The sequence below is a fragment of the Pseudophryne corroboree genome, chromosome 1, assembly GCF_028390025.1.
Source record: "Pseudophryne corroboree isolate aPseCor3 chromosome 1, aPseCor3.hap2, whole genome shotgun sequence".
In the NCBI taxonomy this organism is placed as follows: domain Eukaryota; kingdom Metazoa; phylum Chordata; class Amphibia; order Anura; family Myobatrachidae; genus Pseudophryne; species Pseudophryne corroboree.
Window position 1 is genome coordinate 472,811,399 of NC_086444.1, and position 25,836 is coordinate 472,837,234.

The window sequence follows — 25,836 nt, forward strand, 5'->3', positions numbered from 1 at the left end:
ACCTTATATAAGTGTTTTTTCCCCTTATAGCTGCTGTATTGTTAATACTGCGCCTAATTAGTGCCCCCCTCTCTTTTTTAACCCTTTCTGTAGTGTAGTGACTGCAGGGGAGAGCCAGGGGAGCTTCCCTCCAACGGAGCTGTGAGGGAAAATGGCGCCAGTGTGCTGAGGAGATAGGCTCCGCCCCTTTTTCGCGGACTTTTCTCCTGCTTTTTTATGGATTCTGGCAGGGGTTAAAATTCATCCATATAGCCCTGGGGGCTATATGTTTTGTATTTTCGCCAGCCAAGGTGTTTTTATTGCTGCTCAGGGCGCCCCCCCCTAGCGCCCTGCACCCTCAGTGGCCGAAGTGTGAAGTGTGCTGAGGAGCAATGGCGCACAGCTGCAGTGCTGTGCGCTACCTTGGTGAAGACAGGATGTCTTCTGCCGCCGATTTTCCGGACCTCTTCTGTCTTCTGGCTCTGTAAGGGGGCCGGCGGCGCAGCTCTGGGACCCATCCATGGCTGGGCCTGTGATCGTCCCTCTGGAGCTAATGTCCAGTAGCCTAAGAAGCCCAATCCACTCTGCACGCAGGTGAGTTCGCTTCTTCTCCCCTTAGTCCCTCGATGCAGTGAGCCTGTTGCCAGCAGGTCTCACTGAAAATAAAAAACCTAAACTAAAACTTTCACTAAGAAGCTCAGGAGAGCCCCTAGTGTGCACCCTTCTCGTTCGGGCACAGAGATCTAACTGAGGCTTGGAGGAGGGTCATAGGGGGAGGAGCCAGTGCACACCAGATAGTCCTAAGGCTTTCTTTAGATGTGCCCAGTCTCCTGCGGAGCCGCTATTCCCCATGGTCCTTACGGAGTCCCCAGCATCCACTTAGGACGTTAGAGAAACAATATTCTGACATTTTTCACAAGGCTATCAGCCTCCCATCCGCAGCCCATTGGATGGGGGGGGGGGGGGGGGGGGACACAGCCTCGGGCTTCACCCCTGGCCCTTGGGTGGCTGGGGGGGGAGACCCCTTGATTGAAGGGGTCCCCACTCCCCCAGGGTACCCCGGCCAGGGGTGACTAGTTGGATATTTAATGCCACGGCCGCAGGGCGCTGTATAAAAGTGACCCCCGGCTGTGGCATTATCTGTCCAGCTAGTGGAGCCCGATGCTGGTGTATAAAATACGGGGGACCCCTACTTTGTCCCCCGTATTTTTTGCACCAGCATCAGGTGCAGAGCCCGGTGCTGGTTTTAAAAATACGGGGGATCCCCTGTCAATTTTTACCCCGCATTTTTAGGACCAGGACCAGCTCGAAGAGCCAGAGGCTGGTTATGCTTTGGAGGGGGGACCCCACGCCATTTTTTCCGGGTTTTTCACGTTTTTTTAATTCGCGGCAAAATCCGGCAAATCTGCCGTTTTTCGCCCGCGGGACTGTCGAATCCGTTTTTCATTGAATATGGTGAATTCCGGCAGCCACCTGCCGGAATTCACCTAATTGTGTCGAATTAAAAAAACGGCGATAATTTGCCGCGATTCGCCGTGAATTGCATATACCCCTATATTTACACTACAGTACTACATACAATAGGAAATTCTATTACATAACTTTTTCACCTACATCAATCATTTCATGCACAAAAGCCTCTTCTCTTCGTACACGTCCACGACCTCCACCTCCACCTCTACCCCCACGGCCTGGTCGGGGAAGGCTTCCAAAGTTAATATCCAACTGAAAGGTTATATCATTGACCGGTTTGCGCAAGCCATACTGGCAGTCTTCTTCATAATCCTTTAGATTCTACAAAGAAAAATGTAACAGAATAGGGTTTGCAGGACTAGAAAGAAAATAAGAATTTACTCACCGGTAATTCTATTTCTCGTAGTCCGTAGTGGATGCTGGGGACTCCGTAAGGACCATGGGTAATAGCGGGCTCCGCAGGAGACTGGGCACTCTAAAGAAAGATTTAGTACTATCTGGTGTGCACTGGCTCCTCCCTCTATGCCCCTCCTCCAGACCTCAGCTAAGGAAACTGTGCCCGGAAGAGCCGACATTACAAGGAAAGAATTTTGGAATCTAGGGTAAGACTCATACCAGCCACACTGTACAACTTGTGATAAACTTACCCAGTTAACATAATGAACAACAACTGAGCATCACTCAACCGATGCTACATAACCATAACCCTTTGTTAAGCAATAACTATATACACGTATTGCAGAAAGTCCGCACTTTGGACGAGCGCCCAGCATCCACTACGGACTACGAGAAATAGAATTACCGGTGAGTAAATTCTTATTTTCTCTTACGGCCTAGTGGATGCTGGGGACTCCGTAAGGACCATGGGGATTATACCAAAGCTCCCAAACGGGCGGGAGATTGCGGATGACTCTGCAGCACCGAATAGGCAAACACAAGGTCCTCCTCAGCCAGGGTATCAAACTTGTAGAATTTTGCAAATGTGTTTGAACCCGACCAAGTAGCAGCTCGGCAAAGCTGTAATGCAGAGACCCCTCGGGCAGCCACCCAAGAAGAGCCCACCTTCCTTGTGGAATGGGCTTTCACTGATTTTGGATGCGGCAATCCAGCCGCAGAATGAGCCTGCTGAATCGTGTTACAGATCCAGCGAGCAATGGTTTGCTTTGAAGCAGGAGCACCCAGCTTGTTGGATGCATACAGGATAAACAGCGAGTCAGTTTTCCTGACTCCAGCCGTCCTGGCAACATAGATCTTCAAAGCCCTGACTACATCAAGCAACTTGGAGTCCTCCAAGTCACGAGTAGCCGCAGGCACCACAATGGGTTGGTTTAAATGAAAAGATGACACCACCTTTGGCAGAAACTGCGGACGAGTCCGCAATTCTGCCCTATCCATATGGAAAACCAGATAGGGGCTTTTACATGACAAAGCCACCAATTCTGACACACGCCTAGCTGAGGCTAAGGCCAACAGCATGACCACTTTCCACGTGAGATACTTTAGCTCCACTGTCATAAGTGGCTCAAACCAGTGGGATTTCAGGAAACCCAAGACCACGTTAAGATCCCAAGGTGCCACTGGTGGCACAAAAGGAGGCTGAATATGCAGTACTCCCTTAACAAAACGTCAACCTCAGGCAGTGAAGCCAGTTCTTTTTGAAAGAAAATAGATATAGGGCCGAAATCTGGACCTTTATGGACCCTACTTTTAGGCCCATAGTCACACCTGACTGTAGGAAGTGCAGGAATCGACCCAGCTGGAATCCCTCTGTAGGGGCCTTCATGGCCTCACACCAAGCAACATATTTTCGCCATATACGGTGATAATGTTTTGCTGTCACGTCCTTCCTAGCCTTTATCAGCGTAGGAATAACTGCATCCGGAATGCCCTTTTCTGCTAGGATCCGGCGTTCAACCGCCATGCCGTCAAACGCAGCCGCGGTAAGTCTTGGAACAGACAGGGCCCCTGTTGCAACAGGTCCTGTCTGAGGCAGAGGCCATGGGTCCTCTGAGCATTTCTTGCAGTTCCGGGTACCAAGTCCTTCTTGGCCAATCCGGAACAATGAGTATTGTTCTCACTCCTCTTTTTCTTACGATTCTCAGTACCCTGGGTATGAGATGAGAGGAAGAGGAGGAAACACATAGACCGACTGGAATACCCACGATGTCACCAGTGCGTCCACAGCTATCGCCTGAGGGTCCCTTGACCTGGCGCAATACCTCTAAGTTTTTGTTGAGGCGCGACGCCATCATGTCCACCTGTGGCAGTTCCCATCGATTTACAATCTGCGTGAAGACTTCTTGATGAAGTCCCCACTCTCCCGGGTGGAGGTAGTGTCTGCTGAGGAAGTCTGCTTCCCAGTTGTCCACTCCCGGAATGAACACTGCTGACAGTGCTTGCACGTGATTCTCCGCCCAACGAAGAATCCTGGTGGCTTCCGCCATTGTCACCCTGCTTCTTGTGCCGCCTTGGCGGTTTACATGAGCGACTGCCGTGATGTTGTCTGACTGAATCAGCACTGGTTGGTCTCGAAGCAGAGGCTCCGCTTGACTCAGGGCGTTGTATATGGCCCGTAGCTCCAGGATATTTATGTGCAGACAAGTCTCCTGACTTGAACACAGCCCTTGGAAGTTTCTTCCTTGAGTGACTGCCCCCCACCCTCGGAGGCTTGCATCCGTGGTCACCAGGACCCAGTCCTGTATGCCGAATCTGCGGCCCTCGAGGAGGTGAGCACCTTGTAGCCACCACAGAAGAGACACCCTGGCCCTGGGGGACAGGGTGATCATCCGATGCATCTGAAGATGCGATCCGGACCACTTGCCCAGCAGATCCCACTGAAAGATCCTCGCATGGAACCTGCCGAAGGGAATGGCTTCGTATGACGCCACCATCTTTTCCAGGACTCGTGTGCAGTGATGCACAGACACCTGTTTTGGCTTTAAGAGGTCTCTGACCAGAGTCACGAGCCCCTGAGCCTTCTCCTCCGGGAGAAACACCTTCTTCTGGTCTGTGTCCAGAATCATGCCCAGGAAGGGCAGACGCGTCGCAGGAATCAGCTGCGACTTGGAATGTTCAGAATCCAGCCGTGCTGACGCAACACTTCCTGAGAGAGTGCTACGCTGATCAGCAACTGCTCCCTGGACCTCGCCTTTATGAGGAGATCGTCCAAGTATGGGATAATTGTAACCCCTTGCTTCCGAAGGAGCACCATCATTTCCGCCATCACCTTGGTAAAAAATCTCGGTGCCGTGGACAGGCCAAACGGCAACGTCTGGAATTGGTAATGACAGTCCCGTACCACAAACCTGAGGTACTCCTGATGAGGCGGATAAATGGGGACATGCAAGTAAGCATCCTTGATGTCCAGAGACACCATAAAATCCCCCTCTTCCAGGCTTGCAATGACCGCTCTGAGCGATTCCATTTTGAACTTGAATTTCTTCAGATAAATGTTCAGGGATTTTAAATTTAAAATGGGTCTGACCGAACCGTCCGGTTTCGGTACCACAAACCTAGTGGAATAGTAGCCCCTTCCCCGTTGAAGGGGGGGGGAACCTCTACCACCACCTGCTGGAGAAAAAGTTTGTGAATAGCCACCAACACTATCTCCCTTTCCATGGGGGAAGTTGGTAAGGCCGATTTTAGGTAACGGTGAGGGGGCGTCACCTCGAATTCCAGCTTGTATCCCTGAGACACAATTTGTATAGCCCAAGGATCCACCTGTGAGCGAACCCACTGGTGGCTGAAATGTCGGAGACGCGCCTCCTGGCTCCGCCTGTGGAGCCCCAGCGTCATGCGGTGGATTTAATGGAAGCCGGGGAAGACTTTTGTTCCTGGGAACTAGCTGCATGGTGCAGCTTTTTTCCCCTACCCCTGCCTCTGGCAAGAAAGGACGCACCTCTGACCTTCTTGCTCTTCTGAGAACGAAAGGACTGCATTTGGTAATACGGTGCTTTCTTAGGCTGTGGAGGGACATAAGGATAGAAATTTGACTTCCCAGCCGTAGCTGTGGAAACTAGGTCCGAGAGACAGTCTATCCGTCCCTGCAGCTACCGCACTACACATCCAGGCCGAAGCAGTTGCCGGAATCAGCAGTGTGCCAAAATCTGTATAAACAGACTTCAGGATAGCTTCCTGCTTTCTATCCGCAGGATCCTTTAGAACGGCCGTATCCTGAGACGGCAGGGCCACCTTCTTAGACAAGCGTGTCAACGCCTTGTCTACCCTAGGGGAGGATTCCCAGCGCAACCTGTCCGTTGGCGGGAAAGGATACGCCATAAGTAATCTCTTGGAAATTATCACCTTCCTGTCAGGGGAATCCCAAGCTTTTTCACATAATTCATTTAATTCATGTGAAGGGGGAAAAGTCACTTCATGCTTTTTCTCCCCATACATATAAATCCTCTTGTCAGGGACAGGATTTTCCTCAGAAATGTGTAATACATCCTTCATTGCTACAATCATGTAGTGGATGGCTTTAGTCATTTTAGGCTGCAACTTTGCCTCATCGTCATCGACACTGGAGTCAGCTTCCGTGTCGAACACTGTGTCAACTATCTGGGATAGTGTGCGCTTTTGAGACCCCGACGGCCTCTGTGCTGCAGTATCAGGCACGGGTTGAGACCCTGACTGTCCCAAGGTTACAGTTTTATCATATAACACCTTCCACATATCCATCCAATCAGGTGTCGGCACCGTCGGCGGCAACACCACACTCAGCTGCACTTGTTCTGCCTCCACGTATCCTTCCTCAAACATGTCGACACAGGCGTACCGACACACAGCACACACACAGGGAATGCTCTGACTGAGGACAGGACCCCACAAAGGCTTTTGGGGAGACAGGGAGAGAGTATGCCAGCACACACCCCAGCGCTATATAACCCAGGGATTACACTGTACCCTAGTGTTTACCCCGTAGCTGCTGTTAAATATATCTCTGCGCCTAAATTTATGTGCCCCCCCCTCTCTTTTTCACCCTCTATTGCACCTGTATACTGCAGGGGAGAGCCTGGGGAGCGTCCTTCCAGTGGAGTTGTGAAGAGAAAAAGGCGCTGGTGTGCCGAGGAAGAAGGCCCCGCCCCTTCAGCAGCGGGCTTCTGTCCCGCTTTAATGTGTAAAAAATGGCGGGGGCTCGGGCATATATACAGTCCCAGACTGTATATATGTCTATTTTTGCCAAAAAGATAATTGCTGCCCAGGGCGCCCCCCCCCCCCCCTGCGCCCTACAGTGACCGGAGTGTGCGGTGTGCTGTGGGAGCAATGGCGCACAGCTGCAGTGGTGTGCGCTACCTTAAGTGAAGACAGGAGTCTTCAGCCGCCGATTTCGATGTCTTCATGCTTCTGTTCTTCTGGCTCTGCGAGGGGGACGGCGGCGCGGCTCCGGACGATCAATGTTAGGTACCTGTGTTCGATCCCTCTGGAGCTAATGGTGTCCAGTAGCCTAAGAAGCGCTACCTAGCTGCCGTGAGTAGGTTTGCTTCTCTCCCCTCAGTCCCTCGTAGCAGAGAGTCTGTTGCCAGCAGAAGCTCTCTGAAAATAAAAAACCTGACAAAATACTTTTTCTAGCAAGCTCAGGAGAGCCCACTAGGAGCACCCAGCTCTGTCCGGGCACAGATTCTAACCGAGGTCTGGAGGAGGGGCATAGAGGGAGGAGCCAGTGCACACCAGATAGTACTAAATCTTTCTTTAGAGTGCCCAGTCTCCTGCGGAGCCCTCTATTCCCCATGGTCCTTACGGAGTCCCCAGCAACCACTAGGACGTTAGTGCAGTTTAAAACGTCTTTCTCTAACAGCCCTGTTCATTTGCTTTAAAACTGCATGTAGGCCAAATACTATTAAACATTGATAACAGTGGCAAAGTTATCTGAGCCTGCAAAGGTAATTTCAGCTCTTCAAATATATTGAATGAGTTCATACAAGGTTACACCACGATCATACTATGGAACTATGTATACTGGTGATGGAAAGCAAACTTAAACCCATGCTTACATTTGTAAACTTAGATTTATGGATCACCACAGCTTTGGAAGGCACTGCACATTCTGGCTTGCGGATCTTTAATTCAGCTTTAGGTCTGTTTAGGTCCTGCATAGATTTCCATTCATCTAATGACATTTCTCTGGTGAGATCTTCAGCATTTTCTTCTGGAATTCTATATAAATAAGTACAGTTATAGGTGTGACCAAAGTGCACTGATCTTCTGCAATGCACCTGACCAACGTTTTCAAAGACTTACTTCACCTCTTGTACTTCCTCAGTCACGTCAATAGACTCACCAACCACGTTCTCCACAGGGGCTGCCTCAGCCTCACTATGAAAGAGATCTTTGTTAACATGCAGCACCCGAAACCTTAGAGAGAGTGTGAAAATATTATATATATATATATATATATATATATATATGTGTGATTTTGATACCTACCGGTAAATCCTTTTCTCCTAGTCTGTAGAGGATGCTGGGTACGACATCAAGACCATGGGGTATAGACGGGATCCGCAGGAGACATGGGTACTCAAGACTTTACTAGTTGTGAACTGGCTCCTCCCTCTATGCCCCTTCTCCAGACTTCAGTTGTAGGAACTGTGCCCAGGGAGACTGACATTTCGAGGAAAAGAATTACTTAACTAGTGGTGAGATATCTACCAACTCACAACCTCAACCATGCCGCACACATTGCATTCAACATAACACGCCAACAGGCATGAACCAATTGCAGCAACATGCTGAAAACTAAGATAACACAACTTGTAACTAAACTGCAGGTAAAGTACGCACTGGGACGGGCGCGCAGCATCCTCTACGGACTAGGAGAAAAGGATATACCGGTAGGTTATCAAAATCCTATTTTCTCATACGTCCTAGAGGATGCTGGGGACGACATCAAGACCATGGGGTCTATACCAAAGCTCCAGTGCGGGAGTGTGCAGATGACCCTGCAGCACCGATTGACCAAACTTTAGGTCCTCATTTGCCAAGTTCTACAAGTTTGACACCTTGGCCAATGTGTTTGACCCTAACCAAGTAGCTGCTCGGCAAAGTTGTAATGTCGAGACCCCCCGGGCAGCCGCCCAGGATGAGCCCACCTTCCTAGTGGAGTGGGCCTTTACAGAAGTCAGTAACGGCAATCCAGCCGTAGTATGAGCTTGCTAAATCGTATTTCTGATCCAACGTGCAATAGTCTGCTTGGAAGCAGGACACCCAATCTTGTTGTGAGCATACAGGACAAACAGAGCCTCTGTTTTCCCGTATACGAGCCGTTCTAGCAACATAGATTTTCAAAGCTCTAACCACATCTAGAGATTTTGAATCAGTGAATGTGTCAGTAACTACTTGCACCACAATAGGTTGGTTTATGTGGAAATATGAAACCACCTTCGGCCAAAAGCATCACCACTTTCCAAGTGAGAAACTTCAATTCTATCTCCTGTAGAGGCTCAAACCAATCTGATTGAAGGAACTGCAATACCACGTTAAGGTCCCATGGTGCCACTGGAGGCACGAATGAGGGCTGGATGTGCAGAACCCCTTTCACGAACGTCTGAATTGTTTTTGGAAGAACACCGACGAGGCCAAAATCTGGACCTTGATTGATCCCAAGCGGAGGCCCACCTCCACACCATCCTGCAAAAAAAAGGAGAAAACGCCCTAAGTGAAACTCTTCCATAGGAGCTTTTTTGGATTCACACCTAGACACAATTTTCTCCAAATACGGTGGTAATGTTTCGACGTTACTCCCTTTCTGGCCTGAATAAGGGTGGGGTTGACTTCCTTGGGAATACCCTTCCTGGCTAGGATACGGCGCTCAACAGCCATGCCGTCAAACGTAGCCGCAGTAAGTCTTGGTACACACACAGCCCCTGCTGCAGCAGGTCCTCTCGAGGAGGAAGAGGCCGAGGATCTTCTATGAGCAACTGCTGAAGATCTGGGTACCAAGCCCTCCTTGGCCAGACTGGGGCAATGAAGATTGCTCGAACCCTTGTTTTTCTTATGATCCCGAGTACTTTTGGGATCAGCGGAAGTGGAGGGAAGACATACACTGACGGAAAAACCCACTGGGTCACCAGTGCATCCACTGCTACTGCTTGAGGGTCTCTCAACCTGGAACAGTATCTCTGAAGCTTCTTGTTGAGACGAGATGCCATCATGTCTATTTGAGGAACTCCCCAAAGACATGTCACCTCTGCGAAGACTTCTTGATGGAGGCCCCACTCTCCAGGATGGAGATAGTGTCTGCTGAGGAAGTCTGCTTCCCAGTTGTCTACTCCCGGAATGAATATTGCAGACAGAGCTTGTAGATGTTCTTCTGCCCAGCGGAGGATTTTTGTTGCCTCTGCCATTGCCGCTCTGCTTTTCGTTCCGCCCTGCCTGTTTATGTATGCGACTGCTGTTACACTGTCCGCCTGGATCTGCACGGGACGGTCTTGAAGAAGATGTACCGCTTGTTGAAGGCCATTGTAAATGGCTGTTAGCTCCAACACAATTATGTGAAGGCAGGCTTCCTGATGTGACCAACGTCCCTGGAAGTTTTCTCCCTGAGAGACTGCTCCCCAGCCTCGGAGACTTGCATCTGTGGTTACTAGGACCCAGTCCTGAATCCCGAACCTGCATCCCTCTAGCAGGCGAGAGCTGTGCAACCACCACAGGAGCAAAATCCTGGTTTTTGGCGACAGGATTATCTTTCTGTGCATGTGAAGGTGTGACCCCAACCACTTGTCCAACAGGTCCCACTGGAATACTAACAACTGCTCCCTGGATCTAGCCTTTATAAGGAGATCGTCCAGATAAGGAATTATATTGACTCCTTTCTGACGGAGGACCATCATCTCAGCCATCACCTTGGTGAATACCCTCGGCGCCGTGGAGAGACCGAAAGGTAACGTATGGAATTGGTAATGGCAATCCTGAACCACGAATCTCAGATAAGCCTGGTGAAGAGGAGAAATGGGAACATGCAGGTAAGCATCCTTTATGTTCACCGACACCATTAGTCCCCCTCCTCCAGACTGACAATCACCGCTCGAAGTGATTCCATCTTGAACTTGAACCTTTTCAGGTAGCAATTCGGATCTTTTAGATTTAGGATCGGTCTGACCGAGCCGTCTGGCTTTGGAACATAAAAACCCCGCCCTTGTTGTGACAATGGTACCAGGACTATGACCTGGTCTTGACAATTTTTGGATTGCCGCTGTTACTGCTTCTCTTTCTGGCGGAGAAACTGGCAAGGTCGATTTGAAAAATCGGCATGGAGGAACATCTTGAAACTCCAATTTATATCCCTGGGATACTATTTGCAACACCCAGGGATCCAGGCCAGACAGAATCCAACCCTGGCTGAAGAGTCTGAGACGTGCCCCCACCCGAGCGGCCTCCCGCAAGGGAGCTCCAGCGTCATGCTGAGGATTTGGCAGAAGTAGGGGTAGACTTCTGCTCTTGGGAACCTGGAGCCGCTGTGGGCTTCTTTCCCCTTCCCCTACCTGCAAAGGGGGAACCTCTAGTCTTTTTGTATTTTTTAGGCCGAAAGGACTGCATTTGCGGGCGATAGGTCTTTTTTGCCGATGCAGGCGCAGAGGGCAAAAATGTCGACTTACCTGCGGTAGCCGCCGAGACTAACGCATCCAGGCCATTGCCAAATAAAGCCTCACCTTTATATGGGAGAGCCTCCATGTTTCTTTTGGAATCTGCATCCGCGTTCCACTGGCGAATCCACAACGCCCGCCTAGCTGATACTGCCATGGCAGCGGCTTGTGAACTCAAGAGTCCAATATCCTTCATTGCTTCCAGCATGTAGGCGGCAGCGTCCTTGATATTCCGTAACTTAAGGAGTATCTCATCTTTATCAATCGTGTCAATTTCTGATGACACACTTTCTGACCATTTTTCAGACCTCTTCAGGACTTATGCGACCGAAAGGACTGCATCTGATATTGTGGAGTTTTCTTTTGCTGTGGGGGAACAAAAGGCAAAAAGGTAGATTTACCCGCGGTAGCTGTGGTAACCAGGTCCGCGAGACCTTCCCCAAATAAAACCTCACCCTTTTAAGGTAAAACCTCCATATGCTTCTTTGAGTCGGCATCACCCGTCCATTGGCAGGTCCACAGGGCTCGCTCAGAAGAAATCGCCATGGCGTTGGCTCTTGAACCTAGCAGCCCAACGTCTCTCTGAGCGTTTCTCATATATAAGACTGCGTCTTTAATGTGACCTAAGGTCAATAAAATGGTATCCCTATCTAGGGTATCAATGTCAGCTGACAAGGTATCTGTCCAAGCTGCAACCGCGCTACATACCCATGCCGATGCTATTGCCGGTCTGAGTAAAGCCCCCGTATGTGTATAAATAGATTTGAAGGTAGTTTCCGGTCTGCGATCAGCAGGATTCTTAAGGGCTGCCGTGTCCGGAGACGGTAGCGCCACCTTCTTGGACAAGCGCGTTAAAGCCTTGTCCACCCTGGGCGAGGATTCCCACCGTACCCTGTCCTGTGCAGGGAAAGGATACGCCATAAGAATCCTCTTGGGAATCTGCAGTTTTTTGTCTTGAGTTTCCCAAGCTTTCTCAAATAACTCGTTCAGCTCATGAGATTGGGGAAAGGTTACCTCAGGTTTCTTTTCCTTATACATGCGCACCCTCGTGTCAGGAACAGAGGGGTCATCTGTGATATGCAAAACATCTTTTATTGCAATAATCATATAATGAATACTTTTGGCCACCCTTGGGTGTAACCTTGCATCATCGTAGTTGACAATGGAGTCAGAATCTGTGTCGGTATCAGTATCTGCTATTTGGGATAGAGAACGTTTTTGAGACCCTGCAGGGCCCTGTGACCCAGTCAAATCCATGGATTGACTCCCTGTTTTTTCCTTGGACTCTTTGTCCAACCTCTTATGCAATAAGGTCACATTTGCATTTAAAACATTCCACATGTCCAACCAATCAGGTGTCTGCGCTGCCGACGGAGACACCCCAATCATCTGCTCCACCTCCTCCTTAGATGAGCCATCCGCTTCAGACATGCCGACACACTCGTACTGACACAGGGATATTTATCTGGAGATAGTCTCTCCTAAGGGCCTTAGGAGAGACAGAGAGAGAGTATGCCAGCACACACCCAGCGCCAACTGACACTGGAAAACAAATTCCCAGAATATATAGCGCTTTTCCATATAATTATGTATAAAACACTCACTGCGCCTTACAAGTGCCCCCCCCCCCTCTTTTTTGCCCCGTGTCACCGTGTTCAGCAGGGGAGAGTCCGGGGAGCAAGCTTCTCTGCAGTGCTCTGTGGAGAAAATGGCGCTGGTTAGTGCTGCGGGACCAAGCTCCGCCCCCTCCAGCGGCGAGCTTCGGTCCCGCTCAATTTTATAATACTGGTGGGGGATTTATATAACTACTGCCTCCGCAGCCTATAATACTCATATGCCAGCCTTAGAGGATTATATTGCTGCACAGGGCGCCCCCCCTGCGCCCTGCACCCATCAGTGCCTGCTAGTGTGTTGTGTGGGAGCAATGGCGCGCAGCGGTCTTCTGCCGCCTTGAAGTCTTCTTTTCTTCTTATACTCACCCGACTTCTATCTTCCGGCTCTGCGAGGAGGACGGCGGCGCGGCTCTGGGACGAACAGCGAGGGGAGACCTGCGTTCCGATTCCCTCTGGAGCTAATGGTGTCCAGTAGCCTAAGAAGCAGAGCCCATCACATAAGTAGGTCTGCTTCTCTCTCCTCAGTCCCACAATGCAGGGAGCCTGTTGCCAGCAGTGCTCCCTGAAAATAAAAAAACCTAACAATTTTTTTCAGAGAAACTCAGGAGAGCTCCCTGTAATGCACCCAGTCTCCTCTGGGCACAGGATCTAACCGAGGTCTGGAGGAGGGGCATAGAGGGAGGAGCCAGTGCACACCCATTCTAAAGTTCTTTATAGTGCCCATGTTTCCTGCGGAGCCCGTCTATACCCCATGGTCCTTACGGAGTCCCCAGCATCCTCTAGGACGTAAGAGAAAATTATATACACACACATACATACTTATTTATTTATTTGTGGTGATGACAGCAGGTGAAGTTCGACAAGTCTCTCTACATAAGCAAAATAAAATCAGCAGGAGAGCAAGCTAAAGGTCTGTTGCTCTAGAACCCATGGAATCGGGGTCATTTCTGTGCCAGTTCTTCATTTGATGGAGACAGCCAATCTGATATTTTTAGAAGTTAGGGAAAGCAAGGAGCCTTTGAAAGAATATAGGACTCCTAGTCCTCTATAAGACTTTGGAACAGCATAAAACTTATGAATAAATTTAGTGGGAAGAAGAATCTGGGATATCCTAACTAATGTATTTCAGGGCAAGATCAAGTCTCTGAAACAATCTGAAAAGTTTAGAGGTTAGGCTACAATTTATACTTCAAAGTTCTGAGGTTTCTTTTTTTGGGAGGTACAGGGAAACACACAGTGGGTAAAATAAGTATTAAACACAATTTATGGACATCTATGGTATAATTTCTTTGCATGTGTGCGTTTTGCATGGGTTGTTGCAGAAATTTGGTGAAAGTTTCATTAAAATAGCCCCATTACAAATCTATTTACTGAGAAAAGTGATTGTGTTCAATACTTATTTTACCCACTGTATAGATGCATACAAATGTTGGCAAAGCTCAATTAGAACAGTTTTACCGCTCCCTTCTGTCCCATAAATCCTCTCAATCCTTATAGTGCGCCAACTCATTTTAAGGAGAGGAGTATTAGAATCCTTGTTCGCTTTGGGAACTACTGGAAAGTTACAAGAAACCTCAGAATTGAATTGACAGGTCCAAGCAGTATATGAGATAGAGGAAGACAACCTTCTAGTGTGCTTATAGCCAGCATGAGGTACGAAAACTGTACACTACTTTGTTTCCCAAACCTGGTCTTTATGGCCCACTCACACGCCAGACATTAGGCATATCCCTGCTTCAGCACAGGTGGGTAAATCAAACTGAGCTAATAAGCCACCTGTGCAGATGTCTGGATACCCACAGTACCTGGACTGAGTGAGCCATGAAGACTGGGTTTGGGAAACACTGGTCTAGCACCATTTATGTTCTTGTGCTAGGTACAATGAAGACCATATTTGGAATCCATTTGCTTAAAATTTTCTTGTTTTTTTGAGTGGATTAACAAGGGTGGTAAAATAGCAGAAAGATTATTAAGCAGCAAGAGAAGGAGCAGTGGATTTTTCAAGTTCTTTATCAAATCTTGATAGTATAAGCAGCATTGAATTCAGAACTGTATTGTAGGTCACAAAGAGTTTACTAGATTAGGTTTAATTATTAAAATTTGTCCAATGTGAATTTTTCAAACTTCCTTTTATCTCTTGCACTTTAGGCAAACAATGACAATTCCCCACTACTCCTTCCTTGGACTTATCCACCTTGAATAGCCACTTCAACAGGATCTGCACATCTCAAAGCCCTAGGCTGCTTGAAAGCTTTGGATTGTTTTTGTAAGCTCCCCTTAATTATGGGTAAAATATAGTACATCCCATCATTATCTAACTGCACCACACAGATGCAACATGGATATTCTAATCAGAAAGTCTAAGATGCACACTACAAGTCCCAGGTCGGCAAGTCTAATATAGGTAATCTACAATATGGGGAGGGGAAGGATTAAATTAAACCACCACTCACTGGGAACAGGCTTCAGATACCACTCCCTATTAGATTAAATGTACAAGCTTCTGAATGTGTTAAATTTCATTTACCATACCTGAAAGCATCTTTAATTGATCCCCAGTTATGAGATCCACTTCCACCCCTCTTGTCTTCAGCTTTTATTCTACTGTAGACAGAACACTGGTTTTATACAAACTGAACATTTGACAGAAGGAAGGAAAGGTACACACGCTATACCTAGTTCAGCCATTACCACTGCCTACAATTGTTAACACTATGATTAACTGCAGTAGAAAAAGCGATGCATAGGGAAGAGAAAGGAAAAAAAAATTACATTATAGAAATATTTTGATTACAAAACCAGCTTCCTAAGCATTTCAAACCAATCTTCACTAACACCACAAGTCGTTGACAAGCACAAAGAATTGGATGTTGAGCTACAATAATGTAGTGATCTGCATCTATTCCAATAAGGCCACTTCCTCTACCACCTTGACAGTACTAAGCACATTAGAAAATTAACGACAGTTGCCATATTTCTTTTCTTCCTGGAATAAACCAAAATACATCTGGCAGTACAACATCTAAACCAGGGGTGGGGAACCTTTTTTCTACCGAGGGCCATTTGGATATTTATAAAATCCTTCGGGGGCCATACAAGTCTGCCCCCGCGCCCAAAAAAATGGGTGTGGCCAGTTAAAATGGGACGTGATACACATATGCCCCCAATAGTGCAGTGCCAGATCCACAATTGCCCCCACAGTGCCAGGTATACAAATGCCCCCCACAGTGCCAGGTATACAGATGCCGCCGCCCCTCCCCCCCCGTGCTCCTTACCGGTCCTTTCGGCAGGGACACAGAGGAGAGCGCGGCTATGTTGGGCGGCGGCGTGTAGGACTTGAAACCAGCCGCCAGTTCGAGAGCCAATCAGAGCTCGCGGACCAGCAGCCACGGCTCCTGATTGGCTGCCGGTCCGCAAGCTCCGATTGGCTCACTAACCGGCGGCTGGTTTCAAGTCCTACACGCCGCCGCCCGACAATAGCCGCGCTCTCCTCCGTGTGGTGACAGCTGAGACACGCCGCCGCCGGACTGAGCGGCAGCGTGTCTCACTGAGAGGAGCGGGTGGGCCGGACCAAATGGCTTCGCGGGCCTTATACGGCCCGCGGGCCGGAGGTTCCCCACCCCTGATCTAAACCCACAACTAAGTGATCTGGGTCTCTTCTGCGTCTTGTAAATATACAAAACCTCCTTTGAGACTACTGTATCCTGCATAAATGTCCCCACCCAGGAAACTAACAGTTACATTTGGTCAAGAAGCTGAGCAGTGGTTTCTTTGGGTTGAGTCATGCAAAGTCCATTCATAAGCCACTGTTTGCCATGCTTCTTTGGTTGTTCCCTTCAGCAGTCTCTGGAACAGCCAAGCATAGGTTTACTAAGTGAAAATCTGAAATTCTCTAAAATATCTATGTAAAAGGACAATGTGTTTAGATCTTAAAATAATTTTATTTATATAGGGCACTTTCTCGAACAGGACTCAAGGAGCTTATCTTCAGCTAAAGATAAACCCCCACACAAAAAAAAAAAAATTTTAAGGCGATCAATGTCCCATGAAAAGAAAAAACCCACAACCCCATACCTGTATATACCCCATCCACATAACATTTAAAAAAAAGTACTGACAAGTAAAGAGTAACATATATAATTATTATTATATTTTTTTTTATTGGGCAGTATTTCGTTTGCTCTTAAAGTTAGGGTGTTGGCAGCAGTATTTAAAAAAAAAAAAAAAAAAAAAGGACTATAGGACTGTGTAGCTGCAGACTGGTCACATTGCCCATGCTGACCCCCGTACACTGCCAAAAGCACCTACAATGGCCACATTACAGAAATGGACCATGGAGCAACGTCAGGTAGCCTGGACTGATGAATCGTGTTTTTTTAAGTCATGTGAACAGCTGGGTGTATGTGCGTAGTTTACAAGAGGAAACATGGCTCCAGGATGCATTATTGGAAGAAGGCAATCCAGTGTAGGCAGTGTGATGCTTTGGGCAATGTTCTGCTGGAAAACCTTGGGTCCTGGCACCACCCACCTAAACACTGTTGCAGACCAAATGCACTCCTTCCTGGCAACTGTATTCAGTTAAGGAATTGGCTTCATCCCATAGGATAATGCTCTCCTGCCACAGTGGTTCAAGAATGGTTTGAGGAACAAAGTCAAAGGTGTTTAGCCTCCAAAATCCCCATATTTCAATCTAAATGTACATCTGTGGGATGTGCTGGAAAAATAGATGCAAGCCTTTTAGGCCCCATCCTCACAACTTCCAAGACTTAAAGGATCTGCTACTAACATGTAAATGCCTGTCCAGTTGCAACAGGCACAACATTTCAGGACGACGATTGGAAACTGTATGCAAGAAGGACTTGGTACCCGGAACTGCAAGAAATGCTCACAGAGGACCCATGGCCTCTGCCTCTCAGACAGGACCTGTTGCAACAGGGGCCGTCTGTTCCAAGACTTACCACGGCTGCGTTTGATGGCATGGCGGTTGAACGCAGGATCCTAGCGGAAAAAGGCATTCCGGATGAAGTTATTCCTACGCTGATAAAGGCTAGGAAGGACGTGACAGCAAAACACTATCACCGTATATGGCGAAAATATGTTGCCTGGTGTGAGGCCAGGAAGGCCCCTACAGAGGAATTGCAGCTGGGCCGGTTCCTGCACTTCCTACAGTCTGGAGTGACTATGGGCTTGAAGTTGGGGTCCATAAAGGTCCAGATTTCGGCCCTGTCCATTTTCTTTCAAAAGGAACTGGCTTCTCTTCCTGAAGTTCAGACGTTTGTAAAGGGAGTGCTGCATATTCAGCCCCCTTTTGTGCCACCAGTGGCACCTTGGGATCTCAACGTGGTGTTGGGTTTCCTGAAATCCCACTGGTTTGAGCCACTTAAGACCGTGGAGCTAAAGTATCTCACGTGGAAGGTGGTCATGCTATTGGCCTTGGCTTCGGCTAGGCGTGTGTCAGAATTGGCGGCTTTGTCATGTAAAAGCCCCTATCTGGTTTTCCATATGGACAGGGCAGAATTACGGACTCGTCCGCAATTTCTGCCGAAGGTGGTGTCATCTTTTCATTTGAACCAACCTATTGTGGTGCCTGCGGCTACTCGTGACTTGGAGGATTCCAAGTTGCTTGATGTAGTCAGGGCTTTGAAGATCTATGTAGCCAGGACGGCTGGAGTCAGGAAAACTGACTCGCGGTTTATCCTGTATGCATCCAACAAGCTGGGTGCTCCTGCTTCAAAGCAAACCATTGCTCGCTGGATCTGTAACACGATTCAGCAGGCTCATTCTGCGGCTGGATTGCCGCATCCAAAATCAGTGAAAGCCCATTCCACAAGGAAAGTGGGCTCTTCTTGGGCGGCTGCCCGAGGGGTTTCGGCATTACAGCTTTGCCGAGCAGCTACTTGGTCGGGTTCAAACATATTTGCCGAGTTCTACAAGTTTGATACCCTGGCTGAGGAGGACCTTGTGTTTGCCCATTCGGTGCTGCAGAGTCATCCGCACTCTCCCGCCCGTTTTGGTGCTTTGGTATAATCCCCATGGTCCTTACGGAGTCCCCAGCATCCACTAGGACGTTAGAGAAAATAAGATTTTACTTACCAGTAAATCTATTTCTCGTAGTCCGTAGTGGATGCTGGGGACTCCGTAAGGACCATGGGGAATAGACGGGCTCCGCAGGAGACAGGGCACTTTAAGAAATTAGGAATACTGGTGTGCACTGGCTCCCTCTATGTCCCTCCTCCAGACCTCAGTTAAGGAAACTGTGCCCGGAAGAGCTGACAGTACAAGGAAAGGATTTTGGAATCCAGGGTAAGACTCCTACCAGCCACACCAATCACACCGTATAACTCGTGATAACCTTACCCAGTTAACAGTATGAACAACAGAGCATCAGATAAACCTGATGCAACCATAAAATAACCCTTATTTAAGCAATAACTATATACAAGTATTGCAGAAGAAGTCCGCACTTGGGACGGGCGCCCAGCATCCTCTACGGACTACGAGAAATAGATTTACCGGTAAGTAAAAACTTATTTTCTCTAACGTCCTAGTGGATGCTGGGGACTCCGTAAGGACCATGGGGATTATACCAAAGCACCCAAACGGGCGGGAGAGTGCGGATGACTCTGCAGCACCGAATGAGGAAACTCAAGGTCCTCCTCAGCCAGGGTATCAAACTTGTAGAACTTTGCAAAGGTGTTTGAACCCGACCAAGTAGCCGCTCGGCAAAGCTGCAATGCAGAGACCTCTCGGGCAGCCGCCCAAGAAGAGCCCACCTTCCTTGTGGAATGGGCTATTACTGATTTTGGAGGCGGCAAGCCAGCCGCAGAATGAGCTTGCTGAATCGTGTTACAGATCCAGCGAGCAATAGTTTGCTTTGAAGCAGGAGCACCCAGCTTGTTGGATGCATACAGGATAAACAGCGACTCCGTTTTCCTGACTCTAGCCGTTCTGGCTACATAAACCTTCAAAGCCCTGACTACGTCCAGTAACTCGGAATCCTCCAAGTCACAAGTAGCCACAGGCGCCACAATAGGTTGGTTCATATGAAAAGATGACACCACTTTTGGCAGAAATTGCGGACGAGTCTGCAATTCTGCCCTATCCATATGGAAAACCAGATAGTGGCTTTTATGTGACAAAGCCGCCAATTCTGACACACGCCTCGCCGAAGCCAAGGCTAATAGCATGACCACCTTCCACGTGAGATATTTTAACTCCACGGTTTTAAGTGGCTCAAACCAGTGTGATTTCAGGAAACTCAACACCACGTTAAGATCCCAAGGTGCCACTGGAGGCACAAACGGGGGCTGAATATGCAGCACTCCCTTTACAAAAGTCTGAACTTCAGGCAGAGAAGCCAGTTCTTTTTGAAAGAAAATTGATAGGGCCGAAATCTGGACCTCAATGGACCCCAATTTTAGGCCCATAGTCACTCCCGACTGTAGGAAGTGAAGGAAACGGCCCAGCTGGAATTCCTCTGTAGGGGCCTTCCTGGCCTCACACCAAGCAACATATTTTCGCCATATACGGTGATAATGTTTAGCCGTCACGTCTTTCCTAGCCTTTATTAGCGTAGGAATAACCTCATCCGGAATCCTTTTTTCTGCTAGGATCCGGCGTTCAACCGCCATGCCGTCAAATGCAGCCGCGGTAAGTCTTGGAACAGACAGGGCCCCTGCTGCAACAGATCCTGCCTTAGAGGCAGAGGCCATGGGTCTTCTGAGCATTTCTTGCAGCTCTGGATACCAAGTCCTTCTTGGCCAATCCGGAACAAAGCGGATTGCTCTCACTCCTCTTTTCCTTATGATTCTCAGCACCTTGGGTATGAGAGGAAGAGGAGGAAATACATAGACCGACGGGAACACCCACGGTGTCACCAGTGCGTCCACAGCTATCGCCTGAGGGTCTCTTGACCTGGCGCAATATCTCTGCAGCTTTTTGTTGAGGCGGGATGCCATCATGTCCACCTGTGGCAGTTCCCACCGACTTGCAATCTACATGAAGACTTCTTGATGAAGTCCCCACTCGCCCGGGTGGAGGTCGTGCCTGCTGAGGAAGTCTGCTTCCCAGTTGTCCACTCCCGGAATGAACACTGCCGACAGTGCTCTCACGTGATTCTCTGCCCAGCGAAGAATTCTGGTGGCTTCCGCCATCGCCACCCTGCTCCTTGTGCCGCCTTGGCGGTTTACATGAGCCACTGCGGTGATTTTGTCTGAATGAATCAGCACCGATTGGTCGTGAAGCAGGGTCTCCGCTTGACTTAGAGCTTTGCATATGGCCCTAAGTTCCAGGATATTGATGTGAAGGCAAGTCTCCTGACTTGACCACAGACCCTGGGAATTTCTTCCCAGTGTGACTGCCCCCCTCCCTCGGAGGCTTGCATCCGTGGTCACCAGGACCCAGTCCTGAATGCAGAATCTGCGACCCTCGAGAAGTTGAGCACTCTGCAGCCACCACAGAAGAGACACCCTGGCCCTGGGGGATAGGGTGATCAGCCGATGCATCTGTAGATGTGATCCGGACCACTTGTCCAACAGATCCCATTGAAAGGTCCTCGCATGGAACCTGCCGAAGGGAATGGCCTCGTATGATGCCACCATCTTCCCCAGGACTCGCGTGCAGTGATGCACCGACACCCGTTTTGGCTTTAAGAGGTCTCTGACCAGTGTCATGAGTTCCTGAGCCTTCTCCGTCGGGAGAAAAACCTTCTTCTGTTCTGTGTCCAGAATCATGCCCAGGAAGGGAAGACGCGTCGTAGGAATCAGCTGCGACTTTGGAATATTCAGAATCCAGCTGTACTGTTATAACACTTCCCGAGAGCGTGCTACGCTGATCAGTAACTGCTCTCTGGACCTCGCCTTTATGAGGAGATCGTCCAAGTATGGGATAATTGTGACTCCTTGCTTTCGCAGGAGCACCATCATTTCCGCCATTACCTTGGTAAATATTCTCGGTGCCGTGGAGAGACCAAACGGCAACATCTGGAATTGGTAATGATAATCCTGTACCACGAATCTGAGGTACTCCTGATGAGGTGGATAAATGGGGACATGCAAGTAAGCATCCTTGATGTCCAGAGACACCATAAAATCCCCCTCTTCCAGGCTTGCAATGACCGCTCTGAGCGATTCCATCTTGAACTTGAACCTTTTCAGGTAAATGTTCAGGGATTTTAAATTCAAAATGGGTCTGACCGAACCGTCCGGTTTCGGTACCACAAACATTGTGGAATAGTAACCCTGTTGAAGGAGGGGAACATTCACCACCACCTGCTGGAGATATAATTTGTGAAATGCCGCTAACACTATTTCCCTCTCCAAGGGGGAAGCTGGCAGGGCCGATTTGAGGTAACGGTGAGGGGGCCTCACTTCGAATTCCAGCTTGTATCCCTGAGATACAATCTGTATAGCCCAGGGATCCACCTGTGAGCGAACCCATTGGTGGCTGAAATGTCGGAGACGCGCCCCCACCGATCCTGGCTCCACCTGTGGAGCCCCAGCGTCATGCGGTGGATTTAGTGGAAGCCGGGGAGGACTTCTGTTCCTGGGAACTAGCTGTATTGTGCAGCTTCTTTCCTCTACCCCTGCCTCTGGCAAGAAAGGACGCACCTCGGACTTTCTTGCCTCTGTGATCGAAAGGACTGCATTTGGTAATACGGTGCTCTTAGGTTGTGATGGAATATATGGCAAAAAATTTGACTTCCCAGCCGTAGCTGTGGAAACTAGGTCCGAGAGACCGTCCCCAAACAATTCCTCAGCCTTATAAGGTAAAACCTCCATGTGCCGTTTTGAGTCGGCATCACCTGTCCATTGCAGAGTCCACAGGACCCTTCTGGCCGAAATCGACATTGCATTTATTCTGGAGCCCAGTAGGGTAATATCTCTCTGGGCATCTCTCATATACAGGACAGCGTCTTTTATATGCCCCAAGGTCAGTAATATAGTATCCTTGTCCAAGGTATCAAGCTCCTCAGATAAAGTATCTGTCCATGCTGCGACAGCACTACCCATCCAGGCCGACGCAATTGCCGGCCTTAGCAGAGTACCTGAATGTGTATAAATGGACTTCAGGATCCCTTCCTGCTTTCTATCCGCAGGATCCTTTAGGGTGGCCGTATCCTGTGACGGCAGGGCTACCTTCTTAGATAAGCGTGTCAAAGCTTTGTCTACCCTAGGGGAGGATTCCCAGCGTAACCTGTCCGTTGGCGGGAAAGGATACGCCATAAGCAACCGTTTAGAAATCTGCACTTTCCTATCTGGAGATTCCCAAGCTTTTTCACATAACTCATTTAATTCATGTGAAGGGGGAAAAGTCACCTCATGCCTTTTTTCCCCAAACATATAAACCCTCGTCAGGGACTGGGTTTTCCTCTGAGATGTGTAATACATCCTTCATTGCTATAATCATGTAGCGGATGGCTTTAGCCATTTTAGGCTGCAACTTTGCATCATCGCCATCGACACTGGAGTCAGAATCTGTGTCGATATCTGTGTCAACTATTTGGGATAGTGGACGCTTCTGAGACCCTGACGGCCTCTGCATTGTAGGGTCAGGCATGGGTTGAGACCCTGACTGTCCCAAGGCTTCAGCTTTATCCAACCTTTTATGCAAGGAATTAACATTATCATTTAAAACCTTCCACATATCCATCCAATCGGGTGTCGGCGGCGATACCACATTCATCTGCACCTGCTCTGCTTCCACATAGCCTTCCTCGCCAAACATGTCGACACAAGCGTACCGACACACCACACACAGGGGATGCTCTATTTGAGGACAGAACCCCCACAAGGCGAGAGAGAGAGAGAGAGAGAGAGAGAGAGAGAGAGAGAGAGAGAGAGAGAGAGAGAGAGAGAGAGAGAGAGAGAGAGAGAGAGAGAGAGAGAGAGAGAGAGAGCTATATGACCCAGGAATTACACAGTAACTTAGTGTTTACCCAGTAGCTGCTGTATACACTGATTTTGCGCTAAATTTATGTGCCCCCCCCCCCATCTTTTTACCCTCTTTCTACCATGATTCTGCAGGGAAAGCCTGGGGAGCTTCCTCTCAGCGGAGCTGTGGAGAGAAAATGGTGCTGGTGAGTGCTGAGGAAGAAGCCCCGCCCCCTCAGCGTCGGGCTTCTGTCCCGCGATTTGTGTAAATTAATGGCGGGGGCTCATGCATATATACAGTGCCCAACTGTATATATGCTCTTTTATGCCAAGAGGTACTTAATTGCTGCCCAGGGTGCCCCCGCCTGCGCCCTGCACCCTACAGTGACCGGAGTGTGCGGGTGTAATGTGGGAGCAATGGCGCACAGCTGCAGTGCTGTGCGCTACCTCATATGAAGACTGGAGTCTTCTGCCGCCGCTTTCGAAGTCTACTTGTTTCTCACGCCGGCTTCTGGCTCTGCGAGGGGAACGGCGGCGCGGCTCTGGGATCGGACGACCAAGGGTGCGTTCCTGTGTTCGATCCCTCTGGAGCTAATGGTGTCCAGTAGCCTAAGAAGCATGACCTATCCACAGTGAGTAGGTCTGCTTCTCTCCCCTCAGTCCCACGTAGCAGAGAGTCTGTTGCCAGCAGATCTCTGAAAATAAAAACCTTACAAAATAGTTTCTATTCAGCAAGCTCAGGAGAGCTCACTAAAGTGCACCCAGCTCGTCCGGGCACAGATTCAAACTGAGGTCTGGAGGAGGGACATAGAGGGAGGAGCCAGTGCACACCAGTATTCCTAATTCTTTCTTAAAGTGCCCTGTCTCCTGCGGAGCCCGTCTATTCCCCATGGTCCTTACGGAGTCCCCAGCATCCACTAGGACGTTAGAGAAAATTGGATTTTAATACCTACTGGTAAATCCTTTTCTCGTATTCCATAAGGGATATTGGGGGAAACTAGTACGATGGGGTATAGACGGGGTCCAAAGGAGCCAGTGCACTTTACATTTCTTCAACTGGGTGTGCTGGCTCCTCCCCTCTATGCCCCCTCTTACAGGCAGTTCTAGGTAAAAAAACGTGCCCGAAGGAGAAAGGACATATGAGAGAAGAACATAAAGGGTGGTGAGGTTCACACACCAGCACACCACTAACAACCAGCAATAGCTGGTAACAGCAGTAACAGCTGAACAGGTAACTATAGAACAAGCACCTGCAGAAAAGTCCAAGCGCTGAGGTGGGCGACCAATATCCCTTATGGACTACGAGAAAAGGATTTACCGGTAGGTATTAAAATCCTATTTTCTCTAGCATCCATAAGGGATACTGGGGGAAAACTAGTACGAGGGAGACGTCCCAAAGCTTCCAGAACGGGCAGGAATGTGCGGAGACTGCTGCAGCACCGCCTGCCCGAACTGGGTATCATCTTTGGCCAGGGCATCAAATTTGTAGAACTTCACAAAAGAGAGTGTTCTTCTCCAACCAGGTAGCAGCTCAGCATAGTTGCAAGGCCAAGACTCCGTGGGCAGCCGCCCAGGAAGAGCCCACTGATCTAGAAGAGTGGGCCTTTAGAGACTTAGGAACAGGTAAGGCTGCCGACACATAGGCCTGTTGGATAGTAAGTCTGATCCAATGAGCAATCGACTGCTTTGAAGCAGGGCAAACCCTATTTCTGCGCATCATTGAGCATGAACAAGGAATCAGTCTTTCTGACCCGAGCTGTACGCTTTACATATCTTCAAGGCACACACAGCATCCAAAGCCTCCAGAGGACCATAAGTGTCAGAACCACAATAGGTTGATTCAGATGAAACGCGGAGACCACCTTCAGCAGGAACGGTCGTCTAATCCGGATCTCCGCTCTGTCTTCGTAAAAAAAAAAAACAAGTAGGGACTTAAATACGATAAGGCCCCTAATTCTGAAACACATCGAGCAGAAGCCAGGGCCAGTAACATCAGTCTTCCACAGTCATCAGAGGTTCAAACCAGGAGGACTGTAGAAATTTCAACACTACATCCAAATCCCAGGGTGGCGTAGGCGGCACAAAGGGAGGTTGTATGTGGAGTACCCCTTGCAAGAAGGTCTGAACTTCTGGCAACAATGCCAATTTCTTCTGAAAGAAAATGGAGAGCACTGAAATCTGGACCTTAAATCGCTCGAGTGGTAGAGGCCAAGGGTCTCGGAAGGACATGTCCAGAAGAACCGCATACCACGCCCTCCGAGGCCAATCTGGGGCAATAAGAAATGATTGCAGATTCGCTTTAGCACTCTTGGGAGCAATGGG

The 25,836-nt window shown here is 49.0% G+C and overlaps 1 protein-coding gene across 6 annotated transcripts in view; it reads right to left on the reverse strand.

Annotated features, from left to right (window-relative positions):
* HABP4 (hyaluronan binding protein 4) overlaps nt 1–25,836 on the reverse strand; it is a 114,228-nt gene that overhangs the window by 11,580 nt on the left and 76,812 nt on the right. For 2 of the 6 annotated variants that reach the window (XM_063913735.1, XM_063913736.1), the window contains exons 5-8: nt 15,176–15,247; nt 7,690–7,803; nt 7,443–7,605; nt 1,594–1,773 (exon numbers count right to left, since the gene is read on the reverse strand). In XM_063913735.1, the coding sequence (XP_063769805.1) occupies nt 1,594–1,773; nt 7,443–7,605; nt 7,690–7,803; nt 15,176–15,247 (529 nt within the window). The remainder of the gene's footprint in view (nt 1–1,593; nt 1,774–7,442; nt 7,606–7,689; nt 7,804–15,175; nt 15,248–25,836) is intronic. The other 4 variants (XM_063913739.1, XM_063913737.1, XM_063913738.1 and 1 more) reach the window with 4 other exon arrangements.